Here is a 23,685-nt window from a genome sequence, read left to right on the forward strand (position 1 = left end):
TCATATATGAATGTCCCACTATGAATAAGTGGAATTAGCCACTTTCCCAGAGGAGAAATATGAGTTATGGTGTGTTTCGCTACATTCAAACCTTTGAAAAATCCCCAGTTTTGTTCTCATGTTGTACTAGAAATAACAGTACAAATTTGGAATGTAAACTCAATTGAGTTATACTTACTGTGTAATGTAAGTAATGATATATGTGTGTGTGATTATATTAAGATTAATGTTCTTGTTGTTATTGCTGAATCCATTATGGCTGTAACTCATTTTTTTTTTTTTGTAATTTTTGGCTTTCTTTTCTTCTGCCTTTTGGTTACCAGTTAGAAAAATGTAATACTGAAAGGATGCATTATGCAATCTTTTTCCATTATGCACAATCAAAACATGGGTATGAGATTGGATTTTATTCAAAAAGAAGAAAATCTGCCATTTGAAGCTATGCATATGGAATAAGAAGAATTTTAATATATGTTTAGTCTCATTCTTTTGGTAATATGTAATGTAGTCTGGTTTTGGTAGAAAAGCAATTGTTGATATAAATTATTGATAAATATTTCTTTCAGGTTTAAACATTTGTTATAGTGTATTGAAGACAAATAAGGCATTATTGAATCTGAAAGAATATAGTAAATTTATAAAAATTAATATGGCTGTATTTTGTTCCTACAGAACCATTGTATAATGCTGTCACTTTATGATGCAAGACTGAAGATGTACATTTAAAATAATTTATTTGCAGATCTTGATTCCATCTTCAATAGTAATGTCTTTTTATTATGATGCAACTTTCCAGGAACGGAAATTTTATATTTCTGTGCTTCAAGTTTATCATTTATTGTTTCATTGCAAAGTCTATAAAAGTTGACCAATCTTAATGACAGTAACCCTCCTTAAATGGGGAGAATTACTTAGGGTTGATTTAATTCAAATGTATAAAATGAAGTGCAGTTCAAGGCCACTGGGCTACTTTTGAGAATTTATCAAGAACTATTTTGGGGTCTGTGGTCCTAGATATTATTCAGTTACAAACTTCTATTTTCTAGAAAAAGGGAAAAGAAAACCATGGCTTATTAAAAGAGTTTTTATTAACTTTTATATTTCAACACAACTTAGTTTCATATGAAAAGAAAGAAAGTCAGCATAAAGATCAACAACTATCTTTGTGGCTCTGATAAGTAACTTAACCCCTCTGAGCCTCAATGAGAACATCAGTAAAATAAGACTAACAGGACCAACTCCATGCAGTTTGGTGAGGATTAAATGAGGTAATACATGTCAACTGCTTAGCAACATGCCTGGTACATAGAAAGTCTCAGTAAATAATAATTGAGAAAACTAAAGATTAAAATACTGAAATGATTTCATCTGTAGAGAAGAAAGGAATGATATTTGATGTCAAATTCAGGTTTTTGAGAATTGTCATATGAGGTTATTGACAAAATATAAGTCAAATAAAAAGGCTCAATTTTCAACATAAGTAAAAATGCATCTAGAGTATTGAGAAAGACTACCTGTGTAATTTTCTTGGGCTTTGAAAGACAGGTTATGATTGTCTCTATTTTTGATTTCATATAGTTGTCTGCCAATTGTGATACCAAGCCAAATAACGTGGGAGTATTTATTCTTTACATTAACATCTACTCATAGCTTATTCTACAATTTTCTTGATTTAAATTATAGAGTCAAAAAGTCAATTCTGTAAATTCTTCATAGATTACTCTACTCTTAGAGTACATGATATGTTCTGTTTCCTCTTTCTCCTTGGTAGGAACCCAGACTCCCAGTAAGCCTTCACATACTGTGCATAGTTAAGACTACCCCATAGGCTGCTTGATATTGACTAATCTAACTCATATACCTGCAAATAATCTACTGTAATCTTTTAAATAATATTATTGTGTCCTTTGCTGTTAGAAGTTAAAAGTATAGGGTATAGGGCAGACTGCCTGCATTGGAGTCCTGATTCTAATACCACTTCAGTTTTCCCATCTGTAAAATGAGGAAGACATTAGTACTTACTTAATAGTGTAATTGTGAGAATTAAATGAAACAGCATGTGTGAAACACATAGAGACCTAATTTATTTTAAATACTTGATAATTTTAATTATTATTAATTTTATTTATACTCCTATTATTTTTATAACTGTAGACCAGCTTATTCTGGCTATATGCAATATGAAGAAAACCCTCCTCCTACCGTTCCTCAAACATAAAAATACTGAATTATGGCATAATATTTCTGTTTGTTAAACAAGTTATTTAGCATCCAGGCTGGATGAAATACTACACTACTATACACAGAATAACAGAACTATATTGATGATTCATATACAACTTACGTGTGATTCCCATATGTTTTCTGCCAGATGTTTTTTTCTCATTCTGCATACATAAATATGTAAAAAAAAGTTGTTGAATATCTGTTCAAGAAATTGTGCTTGGCATTGTGTAGGAATTTGGATTGAAAAATAAAGCATCTGCCCTCAGAGATAATATTTATATCACCAGAAAAGACAGAAATACATAAACCCAATAATTCAATAAAATACAAAAGCTCTCAGAATCATTATGGTTTTCTTCACCACATCAGTGGTGTAGAAAATACATGCTCTGTTTTCAGAGGAAGAAGATGACAAGAGTTTGGCGTTTCACTCTTTGTACTCATGATAATACTGTACAAACTGATCTTTAAAAATGATTATGTTTTGTAAAATAATATAAGGTTATTATAAAAATATAAGCAATATGGAAGAGTGAAGAAAAAGAAAGCCATATATCTCTCAAAGTCCTCTCTCTCATAAACAATTGTTGCTAATGATAGAATTATTTTAGATAGATAGGCATGGAGGTACTATTTTATTAAAAATGAGATTTGGGTTTACATGCTATCTTTAAATATAAAGTTAATTTAAAGTAAAACTAATGATATATTAATTTTAAGATAAAAATTTCTTTGACTACTTTTTAGATTATTATTGTTTAGGGAAAAATAATACAAAAAATATTGAATGAAGTCATTATTTTAAATTAATGTTTCAAATTTAGGCAGCGTTAAAGGATTAAATTCTATTAAAGATGAGGTTAGAATGTTTTACTTTCTCCTCCCCAAATGCTCAGTTTTTCCCACTGCGTAATCACTTTTATTTCATCAAGTTAAAATGTGCGTTTTGTAGTGCAATTATAATGCCCTCAGCATTTAGTTGTTGTTCTATATGTACATGTATTCAACTCACCCTATTCTTTTTCCAAAGTTTTTTTCATTTCTGTTTACTTTACTTTGGTTCTGCTATTTTTTGGCTGGATTTTCCTCTATTATTTAAATTTTGATTACAGTTACACTTTCATATAAAACAATGATAAAACATAGTGAAAATCAACAGTTCTTCACTTTCCCTTTCCCCAAATACTATTCCACACTTCTAAGAACCTTAAAAGCCATAATTTTTTCAAAGTTTCTTTTTTTATTCCTTTGCATATTTCAAAAAGATACATTTATATTATGATTTCTTGATTTACTAATTTTAGCTATTATCTATTGTCTTCCTATAAAACATAAGATAAGTATTTGTATACTTTTGTTAGTCTGACTCTTATTCTCCAGGATATTTAAATCTCAACTTGTCATTAATTAATCAATTTTTATATTATTATGACTATAAACACATGCACACTATTGTTCCAAATAGTCTATAATTATCCTGCTTTCTTTCATAAATTTTGGGGCTTTTTTCCAGAATTAATATTTACTTCATTTTTTGTTTTTCATGCAAAATATTGAAATGTACCTATCTTTAATTCTTTTTGTAAATGCCCTATTAGACCTGTCAAACCTCCATTATTAGCATATTTTCTCTAATTTTCAAATACATGTGATAATGTTACAAATGCTTTATTTATTTCCTATGTCTTTCCCTCCCCAAGTCATATAGCTTTTGCAGGTGTATTGCAGTATAACTTACAAACACAATCTAAGATATGTAGATGAGTGAATTTTTATATATATATATATATATCCATATATATCTACCACCTAGATCAAGATATAGACCATATCCAGAACTCCAGCAGGCTCTCTCATACCTATTTTAATTTGTTAATTCTACCCTAAAATATTCAGATCTGTATCACTGTGAATCAAGTTTTCTGCTTTGGAACTTTACATAAATACAATTATGCAATATATACTCTTTCTTCTTTCACTCAATATTATATCTTTCGATTCATCCATGTTGCATGTAGCATTGGTACATTCTTTTTCATTGTTATGCAATATTTTATAGTATGAATATACTGTGAAAATTAGTTTTGTAAAAATTTTCTTATAATTCATCTGGCCTTGAAAATGCTCTGAAGAAATCAAGACCAACCTCACATTTCTCTTATTGTGGTGACTTTGTTTTCTTTCCTGGATATGTGAAGAAATTTTATAATTATCATTAAGTTAAGGACAATTTAATCAAGATCTGTTTTCTTTTCTTTTCTTTTTTTTTTTTTTTTTTTGAGACAGAGTCTCACTCTGTTGCCCAGGCTGGAGTGCAGTGGCATAATCTCCGCTCACTGCAAACTCCGCCTCCTGGGTTCAAGCCATTCTCCTGACTCAGCCTCCCAAGTGCCTGGGACTACAGGCACCCACCACCACGCCCAGCTAATTTTTTGTATTTTTAGTAGAGACGGGGTTTCACTGTGTTAGCTAGGATGGTCTCGATCTCCTGACCTCGTGATCAGCCCGCCTCAGCCTCCCAAAGTGCTGGGATTACAGGTGTGAGCCACCGCGCCAGGCAAGATCTGTTTTCTTTAACAGTTTTAGCTGGAGCCTGATTGTTTCACATTGATCCATAGAGCTGGTTCCTTTATCTTTCTTATTTCAAGGATTTTTAAAATTATTAAAAATTACATGTTTTACAGTGTTTTAATGTGTATATTATTCTCTTCTACGTCAGGCTTTTGGATCATCCTTATACTGAATCTTTTCTGTTTTTGACTCTCAACTAAATATATCGTATTTTCAACAATTGTGTTAGCCTTGTTCTGTTTCTCCTCCTTTGTTTTTTTTTGATTTCCTATGAAAATATCAAGCTTTTCTTTTGGGCCAGAAATTAAAATATTATTTATAACATTATCTATGTCTAATCTACTTATTTCTTTTTCTAATTTATTTATTATCTGGGTAATGGTATTGTTTTGGCTCTTGTTTCCTTATTTATTATACTCTTTCATATCATTCTTTTTAAAATTTAAATCAACTTGTCTTTGAATTCTAGTATTATTTAATCTATGATTTTTTATACTATGAAGGACTTTCATAGAGTTTTTCTCTGGTATAAGCAAATTAATATATTACCTAGTGAGCATATTAAAATTTTTGAGAAATAATAATTTAACCTGCTGATAGCATTGCAAATATAAGAAAATATTTTTTCTTTTTCCAGGAAATACAAAAGACATAATAATCATATATGAAGAAGATGCTGAGGAATGGGCTCTGTACTTGACAGAAGTATTTTTACATGTTGTAAAAAGGGAAGCCATCCTGTTATATCGCTTGGAGAATTTCTCTTTTCGGCATTTGGAGTTGCTGAACTTAACGTCTTACAAATGTAAACTTTTGATATTATCAAATAGCCTGCTTAAAGACCTAACTCCAAAGAAATGTCAGTTTCTGGAAAAGATACTTCATTCACCAAAAAGTGTAGTTACTTTGCTTTGTGGAGTGAAGAGTTCAGATCATCTCTATGAATTATTAAATATCTCTCAAAGCAGATGGGAGATCTCAACTGAACAGGAACCTGAAGACTACATCTCTGTAATCCAGAGTATCATATTCAAAGGTAGTATTGCCAAACCTTGTTTGTTTTATTTTTATTTGTTTTTTTTTTTTTGTAATTAAAGAATTGCAAGTTGTTTTAGAACCAATAACTGGTGTCAGGATAGGAATAAGAAAAATGAGAGCTGATTTTATTCAACAGTATGTTGTACTGTCCACAAAATACATTAAGGTTCTTAATTTTTAGCTCTATTCCAATCAAGGCTTATTCCTTGTTCTAAAAATGGCTTATAAATATATTCTTTAGGGCAGCCTGGATTAGATCATGGCAGAACAAGTATGGTATGCTCAGTCATATGACAGTTTGGTTCTGGAAGCTGGTTTCTTATGTAACTGGTGAGGCATGAGTTAATATACTCTAGTAGTGTTACCAGTTAGTAGCAGTTCAAGGTTTGAAGGTCTGGGTTACAATTACAGAGCTTTTAAAATTTTAAGCATGTAACCTTTAGATAAAAGAAAATACCAGGTCCCATTAATTAATTAATTACATTTCCATGTAATAATAAAAATGCTGCAGCTTACAATGTTAAAGCTTTTCCCTTCCACAGTTTTATTCTGCTAGGTGTGAAAGGAGTGCTGTGGTCAGCTGCTTCCCTGGTTTCCTTAGTCTGCCCTTTGCTCTCAACTCCCAGTCTTCTAACTATGGTTTCATGGCTTAAAGGGAAGGAGTGAAGCTATTATTTTATCTTGGCCACACCAGATTAAAAGTTGGCTCTTTTTTTTGGAGCAAATTTCTGAGTTTTGGGAAATTCCTTATTCGCTGGGAATGTCTCTCCTGCAGTTTCTTAATGAGTCAAATAGTCCCTCTTCTCTAAGATCATAGCTGTGGTTGTCTAATGCATATAGATTCTTACTGTTGAGTTCTATGGCTCCTTCATGTGTCTCTCATGATGAAAATGGCACTGAGATACCTCCTGGCTGGGTGTTTCTCCTACCTTGTCCACATCTATCTGAAGATAAACCTTCCTTTATCTTCATTTATCTTTTTCCGGACAAACTCTGGGCATACAAGCCATTCCCAGAGTAGCTATCACCATCCTGCCCTCAGAGCAGCAGTACAGCCACAGTCTCTTGCCTTTAGTAATTTCCAAACCTGGATCCAGCACAAGTGTTGGAGTTCTGTAAATCCAGGGAACCTATATCAACCCCAAATGGTTCGCTGGAAGCTTTTCTCACTATACTTCTTCCCTGGTGGAAAACAACTTTCTTCTTACCAAAATTCCTTCTTATTTTCCAGTATTGTAACCTCTTCAAATTCAATGGTTTTTTTGTTTGTTTTGTTTTGTTTTGAGACAGAGTCTCGCTCTGTCATCCAGGGTGGAGTGCAGTGGCATGAACTTGGTTCATGGCAACCTCTGCCTCCCAGGCTAAAGCAATTCTCATGCCTCAGCCTCCTGAGTAGCTGATATTACAGACACGCACCACCATGCCTGGCTAATTTTTGTATTTTTAGAGGAGATGAGGTTTTACCATGTTGGCCAGGCTGGTCTCAAACTCCTAACCTCAAGTGATCAGCCCACCTTGGCCTCCTAAAGTGTTGGGATTACAGGTGTGATTAAAGCATTGTCTTAGTTGTGTATTGTTGCATAACAAGTTTCTCTAAATTTTAGCAACTTAATACATAATGGTTATATCAGTTTCTATGATTCAGGAATCTAGAGAGGTTTAGCTGGGAGGTTCTGGAGCAGGATTTGTCATGAGGATGCAGTCAAGCTGTCCAGAGCTAAGATCCTCTGAAGGCTCCACTAGGTGAAGATCTACTAACAGGGCTTACATTGTTGACAGTTTCCTTTGTTATTGTGATTTTAATAATCCCTTGGTTGGCTGAAGGTCACTTCTAATCATTCCTGAGGAAGGTCCCTTGGAAGCAATGTTTCTGAATTCCTGAATGTTTAAGAGTTTGTCTCTTGTCTTACACTGAAGGTAGAGTTTGTCTGAGGACAGTATTGCTCTTGCTCTTCTGTCTCTAGCACTGCAGAATTTACAGAATTTTTATTTGCCTAGCTGACTAAAGGATTCTTCATTTATAGTTGAAGTTTAGTGACTTTACTAATATTTTAGTGCTGACTATTCTGGATTATTTTTCCCAGGGACATGCTTTCTTATTTTTGTTTGTATCTTTTCCCCAAAATGTAGAGTCAAGTCTTCTTTTATTTCATGAAGAATTTATTAACTTATATCTAAGTTTACGGTTTATTTCTCAGGGACTCCTTTTTTATGTATTTTGGATTTCTTTAGTCTGCAGTGCACTCTACAAGTTATCTCTAATCCCTTTGAGTCTATTAATATCTAATTAACTTAGTTTGCATTTTCACTTTAACTTTTGCTACCATTTTATACTTTCATGAGTTTCTCTTTCTCTGTATTACTTCCAATCTCTTTCATTTTCATAGTACTTTTACTTTTTCTCATTGTACCTTTTGGTTGAGCACTTATAACTTAAAATTCATCTCTTGTTCTTAATTCACTCACCTCTCTCTAACTTCTTGCATATCTGCACTATATAATTGCTTTCAAAAGGTGATTTCTATTCATTACATTTTAAAAATTCACGGTGAAATGTTTGGTTACAATTTTCAACTTTGTTTATGGTAACGTGTTTAGTTTTTGCTCCCCATCTCCATTGGTTTTCTCCTTTCCTCTTTTCCTCCCTCCCTCCCTTCCTTCTTTGCTTTCTTTTTCCCTCCCTTCCTCCCTTCCTTCCCTCCCTCTCTCCTTCCCTTTCTCACTTTTTCTCTTTTAGTATCTTTATATAGATTCTATGCTTGTTCAGGTTTCTTTCTTTTTTTTTTTTGAGACGGAGTTTTGCTCTTGTTGCCCAGGCTGGAGTGCAATGACACGATCTCAGCTCACTGCAACCTCCGCCTCCCAGGTTCAAGCAATTCTCCTGCCTCAGCCTCCCGAGTAGCTGGGATTACAGGTGTGTGCCACCACACCCGGCTAATTTTGTATTTTTAGTGGAGATTCGGTTTCTCCATGTTGGTCAGGCTGGTCTTGAACTCCCGACTTCAGGTGACCCACCCACCTCAACCGCCCAAAGTACTGGGACTACAGGCGTGAGACACTGCACCTGGCCTCAGGTTTTCTTATGTGTCACTGAGAAAAGTGAGGTTTTTTTGGTCCAGCCAATGGAGATAGACAGAGTGGGTTTTGTTGTTTGTTCTGTTTTGTTATTGTTGTTGTTATTTTACAATAAAAGATTGTACTTCTCTGCTTCCACAGATGTAGACTCCTTTCTGTAATATGATTTTTCTGTATAGCTCTTAATTTAGCCTCACTTTGTCTGCTTTTTAGAACCAAACTGCTTCCATAGATGCTTCTCCCTTGAATTGTTGCCTCGTATCTACAAGGTACCCTTAGCCTTATAGGAAGTAAGTTTGCCGGCTCTTTTTTAAAATCTGCAGCTTCTGGACTGTTTCTTCAAAGTGTCTTTTCTCTGTTTCCTCCTGTACACCCTCATGCTGTATCATCACTGTTTTAGGAAACAGTTCATTGAATTTGGGTCTAGGATTTCACTGTTTCCTATTTCCTCTAAGTAGGACATTTGCATAATATTTCCTCATTGTCTATGTGTTGGGATGATTTCCAAGAATACAAAGGGGAAATATTCACAGTACACCGTAATGTTCAAACTGGAAGTTTTCAAGTTTCTTATGATCTCTTTTTCTCTCTCTCTTTTTAGTATTCCTCAAGTACATTAAACTTTTTTAAGTGAAAAGAAAAAAGTGTTACAATAGGAAAATTATTTTTTTAAATCACAGTAAAGCACAAGTAAGTTTATGCTACTTTTCTCCCTGAAGATTGTTAGTAAAATTTTAGATGGCTCCCCACACCCATAATTTCTATTTATTCAAAGAACTCATGTTGTTTTGGCCACTTGAGCTATAATGTCACTATTATGTAAAAATATTTGATATATACCTTTTTGTTGTTTCAGTTGTTTTGTTTTATGATGAGTATTTTTAGGTGGATATGAAAGTGGTATTCTGCTATGTCTTCAAATTATATTTCTATTCATACTTGGTAAGAGGAAAAACTCACACCTTATAGACAACACAGCACTATTTTGGAGACACTATTATCTCTCATCTGCCCACATTGATTTTGGACTCTGATTTCTTAGAGTAACTTAGATGTGCCAATTGGAAAATATAACCATCTTATTTGGAAAAGGGTGTTCAAATATAGTGCATTTTTGTCTGAGGTACAAGAATGCAACCAGAAGCATATAGTTGTATTTCCAAGTCTGCAAATGGTAGCAATCTCCAAACTGCATAAAATAACTTTTATATGTGGGTTGTGTCCTTTGAAGAAATTGGTTCTATTTGCTGTAGTCTATGCAGTGATAAATTTGCTTAAGTGCTCTGCTAAATTATTTTATGTTTATGTTGCCATTCATGTTGAAGACATAAAGTCTTGTATTTAAATTGAGATCAGTACAAAAAAAATGGGTGAAATAGGACAAAGAATGTGGAATTCAGATTTTACTGTCCCTTTTCTACTTTTCCTCATTCTATAAAGAAATTATACAAAGAATAAGGGAAACTTATTATTCAGAAACAGGCTATGAAAAAGAGAATGATAACAATGCCAGGAAAGTCATGGAAATAATTAAATGTTCTAATATATTAATATAACACAAAGAAAAATCAGAGGAAATTTTAAGAAAGAGAAAGCTATTTTATAATTAATCAAGGCTCCAGAGAAAAGTTTTTAACATTAAAATTTTTTTAAAAGATACAGTAATTTATATTTTCTCCTAGTATTTTATTTCCTTTAAAGGAATTAAGAAAACCAAATTTCCTGTCTTCTTAATTCCCAAATTGGGAGTAACACAAATCCAGCTGTATTTCCTCTTTTCTATGTGTTTTATAATCGTTTGTATGACATTCCTTCCTTTTTCTGTCTTCTATTTGTTAGTTTTGGTGTTTTACCTAATTTGCTTTTCTAGTCTTTCCACATTTATAGGCTTCATACAGCATTGTTTATATGTGATATAAATAAGCTGATCTGAAATTGTTATAAAATCAACTGCCGTTTCTGAATATCACCAACATGTACTTGAATCCTTCTGGTTTTCAGGATCCTGGCACATCTCCAAGGCCTCTGTCCTCCCTTGTTCTTTGTTCTCAGCTCTGCCCCCGTCACTTCTGGACCAGGCATGCTGGTTTGCTTGCAACCCCTGAGCTACCCTTTACCAACAGCTCTCTCCATGGCTTATTTTCTCATATTTTCTTCATTGTCCATTAACAGGAAAAACTTCTCTTTCTTGAAGAACCTTAACATTTCCATTTTGTTTTTCTGTTACCAAACCAAGGATTTCAAATTTTTAGCTTTATTTTACACTTTTTAAAAGAAGGACAAAATGAATAGTAATGTAACAGTAGAATTATTGGAAAGGCAAAAGAAAACAAACAACAGAACAGAAACAAACTATGCAGAAGCATTGTTTTCCTTTCTTTCTGTCTGTGCTGTGTATTGCTTAAGAACTCTGACTCACTGGACCTTCCTAGAACTAGTCAGTGAGATGTTGTAGCCTTTCAAATGAAATCCTTCCTTTTTGCATGGTCTTTCAGCTCTTTGAAGGTATGGCTCCAGCATGGGTGTCCAGGCCATTTCTGTCACCAGCATTAGTGTAGACATACTGTATACTAGGGTAATTGTATCATTCACCATTGAGCAAACACAGCCTTTCCATTTTTGCGTTCACTCCATTGTTTTTTCACTTTTCTCTTCATCTGGAGTATCCTTCCACATATTTTCAGTTGAAATCTCAACCATCCTTCAAAGTCAGTTGACAAGTTGCTTTATTAATAAATTCATCTCATATCGTTTATGCTTGAAAAATATTTTCCTGATCTAATTCTATTAATTTTGATTATTGCATTCTTATGACTCTCGTTACATTCTATATTCTCTGTAACTATTTTTTTAACCATTTCTTTTCTTCTCCTTATTGCTGTTTTACAAATGGAATGTTGTTAACTTTCTTTTATGCCTGGCGTGGTGGCTCACGCCTGTAATCCAAGCACTTTGGGAGGCTGAGGCAGGCAGATCACTTGAGGTCAGGAGTCGAGACCAGGCTGGCCAACATGGTGAAACCCAGTCTCTACTGAAAATACAAAAATTAGCTGGGCATGGTGGTGCACACCTGTAATCCCAGCTACTCAGGAGGCTGAGGTAGGTGAATCACTTAAACCTGGGAGGCAGAGGCTGCAGTGAGCCCAGATGGTGCCACTGCACTCCAACCTGGGCGACAGAGCGAGACTCTGTCTCAAACAAAACAAACAAACAGAAACAAAAACAAAAAAATTTCATTTTAAAAATATTTCAGCATTCTCAACCTCAAAAAAAACCCACAAACCTAGAAAGGACAAATTGTGTTTTTAAGTACAGATTTATAAATGTTTCTGGTACAGTTTGGTTTTTCTCTTTATTGAAACCTCTTGATGAAAGGTTTACTGTGGGATTCTTGTCAAGAATACATAACCTCAATCTAATCATGAGGAAATATCAGACAAATCAAACTGGGAGATTTTTGTGGAATCAAGGAAGATTCTACAAAATAATTGCTCTGTACTCTTCAACAGTATTAAAATCAAGAGGTTAAAAGAAAGGGTGAATTATTATTTCAAAATAAACTAATCCAAAGCCATCGGCTCGGCACTATCCCAGAGCTTTCCCCATCTTCTACATTCAATTAATTTCTGTGGCTTAGAACTGTATCTCCGTGCCCATTTCTCATCCATTGGCCTAGATCTTCATCTTCCATTTCACAGTCTACTACTAGAACCTCCCAGCTGGTGGCCTTTTTCCTCCCAATTTTTCTAAAACACATACTAAATTATGGGGCTTTACATCACCTATGGAATAAAGTCAAAATACCTTAAAGTAGCAGGCAAGGCCTCTCGTAATCAAATATTATGTACAATTTTTTTTTTAAATTAGCAGGATTTAAAACACTTACTTTGATTGTTCACAAATTTAGACAATAATTCTATCAGTAAATGTGTAATGATAATTTAGTATATTTAGGACTAAGACCGGTACAACTGTTTTTGTGCTTCTAGAATTTATTAAGGTTTGAAAAATTATTAGCTGCCAACTTTAAGATTCAGGGATTGAATACTGACTTTTTTTCTTTCTCTAAGAAACTAATAGTTCATTATAACTTCAGAATTCCAATTAAAGTGATGGATTGTTTGAAAAGAATATTACTCAAAAAGTCTGAATTATAAATTGAGTTCAGGTATCTGATACTTTACACAAGGGTTTTATTTTGTCCCAAAGAGTTTCTCTGGCTTGCATGGTTTAATAATGTCACTCAAATTATTTCTGAGACTGTAAGGACTAAGGTTTCAAGGATTTTTCCCTCAATGTATGGTACATATTCAATTTCTCTTTGAAGAAGCTTTTTATATATTAATCAATTTATCTTTTTAAATTCTATTTTTAATTCTTTCATTTTGTTTTTTAAAATATCATGTTTGGTCATTCTCATATATATTGAAGAATGAAACTCAAACAACAAAATGGTTAGTAAAAATTTATTAGTCCTAGGCAGCAGAATGTAATTATGATTCGTTTATTGCTAATAAAATAAGATAAAGACATTTGATCAGGATATTTTTAGCTGTGTTTGTAAAAGCATTCTGTATAGGACTCTGGATAGCTTTTCTCCTCTCCCTCTCCCCCTTCTCTCTCCCCCTTTCCCTCTCCTCTCTCCCTCTCCCTCCCCTCTCTCTTCTTTTTTGAGACAGGGTCTTGCTCTGTCACCCAGGCTGGAGTGCAGTGGTGGGACCTGGGCTCACTGCAACCTCCACCTCCAGAGTTCAAATGATTCTTGTGCCTCAGCCTCCTGAGTAGCTGGGATTACAGGTGTGTGCTACGCCCGGCTAATTTTTTTGGATTTTTAGTACACACGGGGTTTCACCATGTTGCACAGACTGGTTTTGAACTCCTGGCTTCAAGTGATCCACCCACCTCAGCCTTCCAAAGTGGTGGGATTACAGGCATGAACCATCATGCCCAGCCTCTGGGTAGCTTTTAAACATATTCATATTATGAATGTATACACCCTATTTCTGAGTTCTACTGCCTCCTTTTTTGAATCAAAAACTAAGGTACACTGTTTTATTACTCAGGATCATTGTGTTATTAACAACTTAGAAGTTAGCTTATGTTATTCTTTGCTTTCCAAAAATCTTACCTTTCTTTAGATGATTTCCTCTTTATTTTTGCTAAAAGCTGATTTTTTTCTTAACATTTCAATTCCACATGGGAAATGATCATCTGCTGCATAAACAGCATGATTCCAAGGCTTTTCTGAAAATTAACTCTAGTGTTAAAGGGCAGAAACTATGTACAGAGCCCAGGAAAAAACAAAATTTTACTGTCTCTTATTATAAAATATCTAGTTCTGAAATCTATGCCAAGACAGTTGGTATCCTGAAGTCTACCTGTAATCCAAGGTCCAAAGAAATCTACCCTTATGTGATGATTGAGCCATTGGAGGGAGATCATACCTTTGAGCTGTGTTTGACTTGAACATGCTCTCCCTTAGCTGGTGACCAGCCACTTGGTAACCTCAGTAATTATTTTTCAAGACAGACACTTTAAACTTTATTTTCTTAACATCAGTAACATTTTCTTGTTCACACATATTTATGCTGGAAGTTAAGGTATAGGATCATGTGAGATTAGTTAACAGCTTGATTCAAGATGATGTATCTGACACTGTTTTGCCATATTTTTATATTTCACACAGGAATAGAGTGAGAAACTTATATATTTTAACTTTATTCTTGACTGAGAAACACAATAGGTAGTTTAAACTAAATTAAAAAATAAAGATTTTAAAAGTCAGACATTTTATGATATCACCAAATGAGAATTCACTTACATTCATTTATTGAGGATATGTATTTTTAACCTTGAGTTTTCATGAGTGATTTCAAATTATTTTTACTAGTGTCTTAATATTCTCATATGTTGAGAGAGCTGAAATTTTTAGTATCCCATTTTATAAGTTGCATAATAGAAGAGTTGAAATTACATGGTTTTTTTCAGGAACTATATTCATTAAATGTTTATGGTTGTACTCTTTACTAGGCAATTATGATTTCCTTTTGATAGTAAGAGAAATATTAAGATATGTGGAAATCATCACAAGTGTTCCTCTAAAGCTCATCTCATACTTGTATTTTTTTGACTGTTAGTAGTATCATAATGCTACAAAATGTATTTCTAGGGAGGTAAGTAATGCTCGTCAATCCATTTAATAGCTTCCCATATGAGGAAGCTTACTCTTATTCAACATTACTTTTTATTCAAGTACTTTTGCAGGAATTCAATTTGACTAACATTATGGAAATTGAGAACCTGTATTTTTCAGCCCCGTTATTATGCTATCCTATCCCCTAATAAATGCTCTATCATCCCTTCAATTCTTAAGCAGGGAGGATTTGTCTGAATCATTGCTTCATTATTCACAATGACCAGCACCATATACAATAATAATTTTTTTATTCAACTGGCCAAATTCTTTACAACTCTTGAACTTCTTTTGGAATATGAGAAAGTGTGATTTATGTCTAATGTGTAATTGTTTCTTAGGCTTTCATAGCTTTTTAGAAACTAGGACAAAGGAGATATACAATTGCTTTTTTTCCATATTCTTTCCAAGATAGCTACTATATAATTTCAAATATTTAATTTTATAGTGTGTTTAATCTCAATAAATATATGATGCCTGACTTTGAATTATGGACAACAATTTTTAAATTTAAAGAAAAAAATATATTTTTGTTGGGAACAGGCCCCCCAAAATCTGGCCATAAACTTGCGCCAAAACTGGCCATAAACAAAATCTCTGAAGCACTGTGACATGTTTGTGATGACCGTGACACACATGCTGAAGGTTGTGTGTTTACCAGAATGAGGGCAAGAAGCACCTGGCCCACTCAGGGCGGAAAACCACTTAAAGGCATTCTTGTGCCTTAAGGACATGCTCCTACTGCAGATAACTAGCCTAAGCCCATCCCTTTATTTCAGCCCATCCCTTTATTTCAGCCCATCCCTTTGTTTCCCATAAGGAATACTTTTAGTTAATCTATAATCTATAGAAACAATGCTCATCACTGGCTTGCTGTTAATAAATACATGGGTAAATCTCTGTTCGAGGCTCTCAGCTCTGAAGGCTGTGAGACCCCTGATTTCCCACTTCACACCTCTGTATTTCTGTGTGTGTGTCTTGAAATCCTGTAGCACCTCTAGGTTAGGGTCTCCCCCACCGAGCTGGTCTCAGCATATTTTGAGTGAGGGTCTCACTCTAGAATGCAGTGGTGCGATCTCAGCTCACTCTAAATTCTACCTTGCAGGTTCAACCAATTATACCTCAGCCTCCCAAGTAGCTAGGACTACAGGCATGCGCCGTCACGCCCAGCTAATTTTTTTATTTTTAGTAGAGAAAGTGTTTCACCATATTGGCCAGGCTGGTCTCAAACTCCTGGCCTACGTGATCCACCTGCCTCAACCTCCCAAAGTGCTGGGATTGCGGTCATGAGCCACCGTGCCCAGCCTAAAATTAAAACATGTATATATTTAAAAGCTTTTTATTTTTCTAATTATAAAAATAATACGTACTCATTGTAAAAAAAAAAAATCTGAATAGTACAGAGAACATAAAAGAAGCAGGAAGAAAATGTCACTTAGAATGACAATACCCAGAGGCAATCACTGTTAACATTTTGGCATATTTCATTCCATATATAATTCTGATTGTGCAGAATATAAACTGTTTAAAAGTTGAGAGAATCATAATATGTTAGAGGAAAAAGCAAGGCATAAATTATAAGTATAGGACTAAACTTAAATGAATATATGAATATCTTTTTTTAAATTAAACAAAATCTGAAATGACAGGCCAAGATTTCAAATTTTGCCTTTGGCCCAGAGATGATACATTGACAACTATTCCATGAGAAATGAAAATCTCACTGAAATCAACAGTGAACTCCAATGAATGATTCCAGTTTGGAATGAATAATTCAAAATAATGAAAGCATAGATTCTAATGGTAATAATCTTTTATTATTATTATTATTATTATACTTTAAGTTTTAGGGTACATGTGCACAATGTGCAGGTTAGTTACATATGTATACATGTGCCATGCTGGTGCGCTGCACCCACTAACTCGTCATCTAGCATTAGGTATATCTCCCAATGCTATCCCCACCCCCAACCCCACAACAGTCCCCAGAGTGCAATGTTCCCCTTCCTGTGTCCATGTGTTCTCATTGTTCAATTCCCACCTATGAGTGAGAATATGCGGTGTTTGGTTTTTTGGTAATAATCTTAATTACACAGAATTGTTCAATATATTGATGTAGGGAGGAGCAAAAATTTTATAGATAAGCTACTCACAGATGAATTATTATGAAAAATAGAATAACATAAATGTATATGAAGAATTTTCTGGTACTTCATATGAAGAAATTTTAAAAACCTTTCTTATAAATAAATTAAACCAGTTATAGCATTAAAAGTGGTCTCAAATAATATCTCCTCAAACATTGTTATTTGACAGATTGTGAAATTGAAATTCTGACACCTTGCATTCTTTGTGCAAGACCTATGGTCCAGAAGTGGGGAAGAATCTGGTAGAACCCATGTTGAGTCAGAACACTGGCTTCTCCTTTCCAAAGTTCTAAGCCAAATGACAATAGCACTTAGACAAGAGATTATATGATTTCTCTTCCATTATTTGTTCACGATTGATCAATTCCTTTATTCCTTCCATTTAAAAATTTATTTCTAACATTCATTAATAAATTCTATGAGCCAACCACCAATAAAAGAACTTTCTACACATTTTAAAGTTTAATTGTCACAAAAACATTAGGTGCAGTTACTAGTACTATTCTCATTTTTAAGTAAAAACACAAACAGAGGAGGCAACTAGAAAATAACAGAGCTGGAATGTGGACCAAATACTTCTAGCATCCCCATTTCAAATAACTACACTCTTGAACAAATTTTGGTTTGACTTTGAAAAAATAATTTTTAGGCTACTCGCAGAGAACTAGATCATTTCTAATTTCTTAGATATATACGTACTCAAGTCTAATCTATGTGTTTGGGTTTTTATATTTCAGAGTCTAGGATGAAATCTGAGGTGATAATATTGTCATCTTGAAATATAAAAACCCGGGCACATGGACAGCTGAGCTAATGCTGTCACAGGTGGTGAATTTTCCCTTTCCTCATCACCTATATTTTCAGTCATGAGAGATTCTCAGCTTTTATTTCCACCTCTGCATTCTAGGTTTCACAAGAGTGTCACAATTTAACATATTTAATGTCTTAGACATCATTTCTTGATTTACATGTATAAACTTGCAATTTATTTTATTTGAATCCAATTTCAGTTATCTTCTCATGCTAAATGAGCTTTAGAAAGTTTTTCTGTCTGGAACAGTATAGTGATACTTAGAAAAATTAAAACTTTTAAAGTAAATGATTTTCAGAATTTTCTGTTGGAAACATTTTCTTTTTCATACAGAAAAATGTATTTCCTTTCATTTTAGGCTTTACATTTCAGAATTTCAAACAAAAAACAGTGTCCACTTTTTAAATGTACCATCTTCTTAGTACACCTACTTTCCTCTTTGGTCTTATTATAGTAAGGTTTAGTTTCACTTTTCCTTATCAATATTACTTCCCTATTTTGTACTTTTTTGATAAATATTCCACTATATTAATCTTGATTCAATGACGTAAAATGGTGCCCCATAGTGCCTTCTTCAAGAGCATATTAATCATACCAAATTACTCTGCTCAAAATGCATTCAGGCACTTTCTTCATATTATTATCCTTTTGATCTCTGGGATGTATTTTCACATTGTTAATTGAAACATTAGTGTTACACATTTTATCATTTTTTCCTTTATTATTATATTCAAATGTTAGGAATGCTTTCCTATAACCCTGGAACCCACTTAGATATTAGTGATGCTTTATCCATCAACCAGAAAATTCATATTTTCTGCATCTAGTATATTGTCTTTGCGTAATTTTCTTTTAAATATATGGCTACAGCCAGGTTTGGTGGCTCATGCCTGTAATCCCAGCACTTTGGGAGGCCGAGGCGGGTGGATCACGAGGTCAGAAGTTTGAGACCAGCCTGGCCAACAAGGTGAAACCCCATCTCTACTAAATATACAAAAAAAAAGATTAGCTGGGCGTGCTGGCACGCACCTGTAATGCCAGCTACTTGGGAGGCTAAGGCAGGAGAATCGCTGGAATCTGGGAGGCGGAGGTTGAAGTGAGGTGATACCACACCATTGCACTCCAGCCTGGGTGACAGGTCAAGACTCGGTCTCAAAAAAATAAAAATAAAAATAAATAAATAAATATATGGCTACAAGAATAATTACATTCTTTTGGAATACATATATTCCCCTTTGGCTTGGCTGCTTATCCACTAAATAATGGTTTTAGCCAAATCAGTGGATTTTATTGAGCTTCTACTATGTGGCAGGCCTTTAATCCATGGAGTTGAGGTAGACGTAAAGATTATTGATTATGGACATCCAGATATCACTATCTAATGAAAGGGACAGGAAAGTAAATAATATGTAAATAATGTAATGCAGTGTGACAGTAGTTCTAATGAGGTGCAGTGCATCCAAAGAGCTATTGCCAAGTGGGAGATAGGAAGGATCTTCCACTAGAAGCAACCACTGATGTGAATGTTGTAAAGTAATTAGAGGGAAAAATGGGGTTAGGCACAATAGGCGAAACAGAAGAGCCTATATGAAGGAATGAAAGATTGTGGTTACATTCAGGAACTGGTGAGAAGATTGGAATGACTGCAATGGCAAACCAGGTGGGTCATGAGGGCCTTTCCTATCTCAGAACACAAGCAAGTCTGCTGACAAGGCCCACTTGCTAGAACTTCTCTTGTGTGAGGCTGAGGAAGGACAAGATGTAGGTGGATCTGCCAAAGGTCTTTTACCCTCAGTGCAAAGTATGACTTTGTGACCAAGAGCAGAGGGTTTGGAGTCAGACAGACCTGGGTTTAAGTGAAGCTTTGTGACTTATGACAACTTATTTAACTTTTTAAAAACTCAATTCTTAGTAAAATCATAATTCTTCTCAGAAGATAATGGTTGCATCCCTTGGGATGAGTGTGAGGATTAAATATGATTATGGATATAAATTTCTACATAGGGCATTTGAGACATAGTCAAAACTCAGTACTTATTGGCTTACTTTTACACCAACCCCAAACAAGCTTCTTTTAGGGCTTTATCTATCAATAGAGTGATCCTCAAGGAAAGTTTTCCTAGACCTAACTGGGAAGGGTCCTTTTTTAATTTAACATACCCTACTGAATAAATGGGGTGATAAACAAAACTTATTTCTGTCTCAAAGGTGAGTAGACTCAGTTTCTACAATTTTTTAAGCTGAGGATCGGATATACTTATATATAATATTTCTGAGAAAGTGAAAGGAAATTAAAATATTATTTAGAAGGTTGCTTTATATGGAAGCAAGCAGTTTCAAAATCATTTTACCTAGTCATGTGAAAATATGAAACTAAATACTATTCCGTTCCATGATGTGATTATTATGTATTGCATGCTTGTACCAAAATAGCTCACATACCCCATAAATATATATACCTACTATGTACCCACAAAAGTTAAAAATTAAAAAATTAAAAAAGATACTACATCACCAATTTATTTATGTACATATAGCAGTCAGATATTTTAAATTTACAAGTTAAAATAAAATCCTCAGATATAGCATCCCTGAAATTTTATGAAAATATTCCTAAATATATCAGATTAATATGTTGATTAATATTCTGAAAAACATGCCAAAAAAAGCCTGCTATCAAAATTCAAGTACTACCTCTTAGATAACTGTAAAGAATTTGAAGCTACTTGAGAGAAAACAACTGAGATATTTACCTGTCTTTTTCAAATCCATTTTAGACCAAGAAGAATCATTATTACCTATTGGTAAGGATTACACATTTGACACAATAAAAATAATCACTTTCTCTAGCAGTGAAAACCAATTGACAACATATAGCTGCCTCTGGGAATTCTTTGTAAGGTAAATCATCCTTGTGAGATATTTCAGTGAGAAACAAGAGCTGATAAGCATACTGACTTACTCATAAATTGTCATTTCTATGTAAATTAGCAATCCTAACTGAAACATCAATGCAATGTCAAATAAGGTATAATCTTATGCTATGGTAAGAATTAATGCCTTAGACATTTTTACTAGAGATTTGGGCCATAGGGTTTTTGTTTTTGTTTTTGTTTTTTATTATACTTTAAGTTTTAAGGTACAGGTGCACAATGTGCAGGTTTGTTACATATGTATACATGTGCCGTGTTGGTATGCTGCACCCATTAACTCGTCATTTACCATTAGGTATATCTCCTAATGCTATCCCTCCCCCCTCCCCCCACCCCACAACAGGCCCCAGTGTATGATGTTCCCCTTCCTGTGTCCATGTGTTCTTATTGTTCAATTTCCACCTATGAGTGAGAACATGTGGTGTTTGGCACACGTATGTTTATTGCCGCACTGCTCACAATAGCAAAGACTTGGAACCAACCCAAATGTCCAACAATGATAGACTGGATTAAGAAAATGTGGCACATATATACCATGGAATACTATGCAGCCATACAAAATGATGAGTTCATGTCCTTTGTAGGGACATGGATGAAGCTGGAAACCATCATTCTCAGCAAACTATCACAAGGATATGTTGTTTTTAACAGCTCTGAAAATTTTGTGTTTTTGATTCCATCAGATAATTCCTGTGATAAATTGACTGCTGTATGCATGGATAAAACTGTGGGTTGGGAAACAGTATAGGGTAGTGTATTAGTCTGTTTTCACACTGCTATAAAGAACACTCAAGACTGGGTAATTTTTAAGACTGGGTAATTTTTAAGAAGACTGGGTAATTTTTAAGACTGGGTAATTTAAATGACTCACAGTTCTGCATGGCCAAGAAGGCCTCAGGAAACTTAAAATCATGGTGGAAGGTGAAGGGGAAGCAAGGAATATCTTATATGGCAGCAGGAGATAGAGAGGGCAGGGGAAGTGCTACAGTTTTAAACAAGCAGATCTTGTGAGAACTGACTCACTATCATGAGAACAGCATGGGGGAAACCACCCCCGTGATCTAGTCACCTCCTACCAGATTCCTCCCTTAACACCTGGGGATTACAATTCGAGATGAGATTTGTGTAGGAACACAGAGCCAAACCATATCTAGTAGTGATCAAGGTTCTCTGAAGTCTGACTAGCTAGGTATTCTCCTGACTTCAGCAATAACTAGCTGTGTGGCCTTGAAGAGTTCATTTATTGCTCAGAACCTTATTTTCCTTATTAAAAATGGCAACTTCCATCCCTTTTCCTCACCCTCCCTGTCAGCATCTGCTGCGCTCCAGATTTTACTCATATATCGTTTGCCTCCCCTCATTAGATTGCAAGTCCTATGAAGGAAGGCTTACCACCATGTCCTCTGCATCCTGAATAGCACCTGGTACATAGTTGGCTGGTAAATATTTGTTCAAAGAAATCCATATAACAAGGATAATATTATTGCCTGCCTCTTGGGTTGGCAGAGTGTGTGTGTGTGTGTGTGTGTGTGTGTGTATATATGTATATAGTGAGTTAATATATGCAAGGCACTAAGAATAGTACTGGCACATAGTCAACGTTCAGTAGTTGTTAGTTGTTATTCATATTCATGAGAAGTTTGGGGTATTTATTTTATTTTTGTATTTTGTCTCTTTTTAGTTCTTTTTACTATTATTATTTTTAATTTTTCCATAAGTTATTGGGGTGCAGGTGGTATTTGGTTACATGTGTAAGTTCTTTAGTGGTGATCTGTGAGATTTTGGTGCACCCATCACCCAAGCAATATACACTGCACCATATTTGTAGTCTTCTATCCCTCACTCCCACAGGTCCCTCAAATCCATTGCATCATTCTTATGCCTTTGTCTCCTCGCAGCTTAGCTCCCAGATATCATTGAGAACATACGATGTTTGGTTTTCCACTCCTGAGTTACTTCACTTAGAATAATAGTCTCCAATCTCATCCAGGTCACTGCAAATGCTGTTAATTCATTCCTTTTTATGTCTGCGTAGTATTCCATCATTCATACACACACACACACACACACACACACACACACACACACACACACACACACACGTCTCACAAAGTTTCTTTATCCACTCGTTGATTGATGGGCATTTGGGTTGGTTCCACGATTTTGCCGGATTCGCTCCCTCCCCTGAGTTCTGGCCAGGAGGCTTCTTGCCCCGTTCAAATTGTTACAAAGTTCAGCTAGAGAATTCCTTCTCCCTGTGGAGTTTTACCCCCTGCTCCTCTGGCCATCTTCCTGATGGATCCCTTTGGCGCCAGCGAGGAATGGCTGCCTAGGAACCCAGTGAGCTCCCAGGGCCTTTCTGCTGCCTCCTCTACCTCGGTGTTTTGCTCTGCTCTCCAAATTGACTCAGCCAGGGAAAGTTAGACACTTCTCCCGCAAACAGATCTTCAGCTTCTCCAGTGGGGCTGTGTGTTCGGGAGAGGAGGGTCTCTCTTTCCCACTTCCGCAGTTGGGGCACTCATAGTTTTGAGGGGGTCTCCTGGGTCCTGTAGGAGCAGTCCGCTTCCTTCAGAGGGTCTGTGGGTCCTCTCGGGATTGCTGGTTTGTTCTTGTAGTTAATCTGGAGCTAAAATTCACAATGCGAGCCCCCACTTGCTGCTCTGTCTGGAGTTGCACTCTAGTCCTGCCTCC

General features: G+C 35.0%; 1 protein-coding gene across 2 annotated transcripts in view; it reads left to right on the plus strand.

Annotated features, from left to right (window-relative positions):
• Positions 1-23,685, plus strand: part of BANK1 (B cell scaffold protein with ankyrin repeats 1) — a 293,848-nt gene that overhangs the window by 33,888 nt on the left and 236,275 nt on the right. Inside the window, exon 2 of one of the 2 annotated variants that reach the window (XM_003829949.5) lies at positions 5,435-5,833. The exons of the other annotated variant lie outside the window; for it this stretch is intronic. Within the exon in view, the coding sequence (XP_003829997.2) occupies positions 5,435-5,833 (399 nt within the window). The remainder of the gene's footprint in view (positions 1-5,434; positions 5,834-23,685) is intronic. 2 annotated transcript variants of the gene reach the window in all.

Source organism: Pan paniscus, chromosome 3, assembly GCF_029289425.2.
Source record: "Pan paniscus chromosome 3, NHGRI_mPanPan1-v2.0_pri, whole genome shotgun sequence".
Classification (NCBI taxonomy): Eukaryota; Metazoa; Chordata; class Mammalia; order Primates; family Hominidae; genus Pan; species Pan paniscus.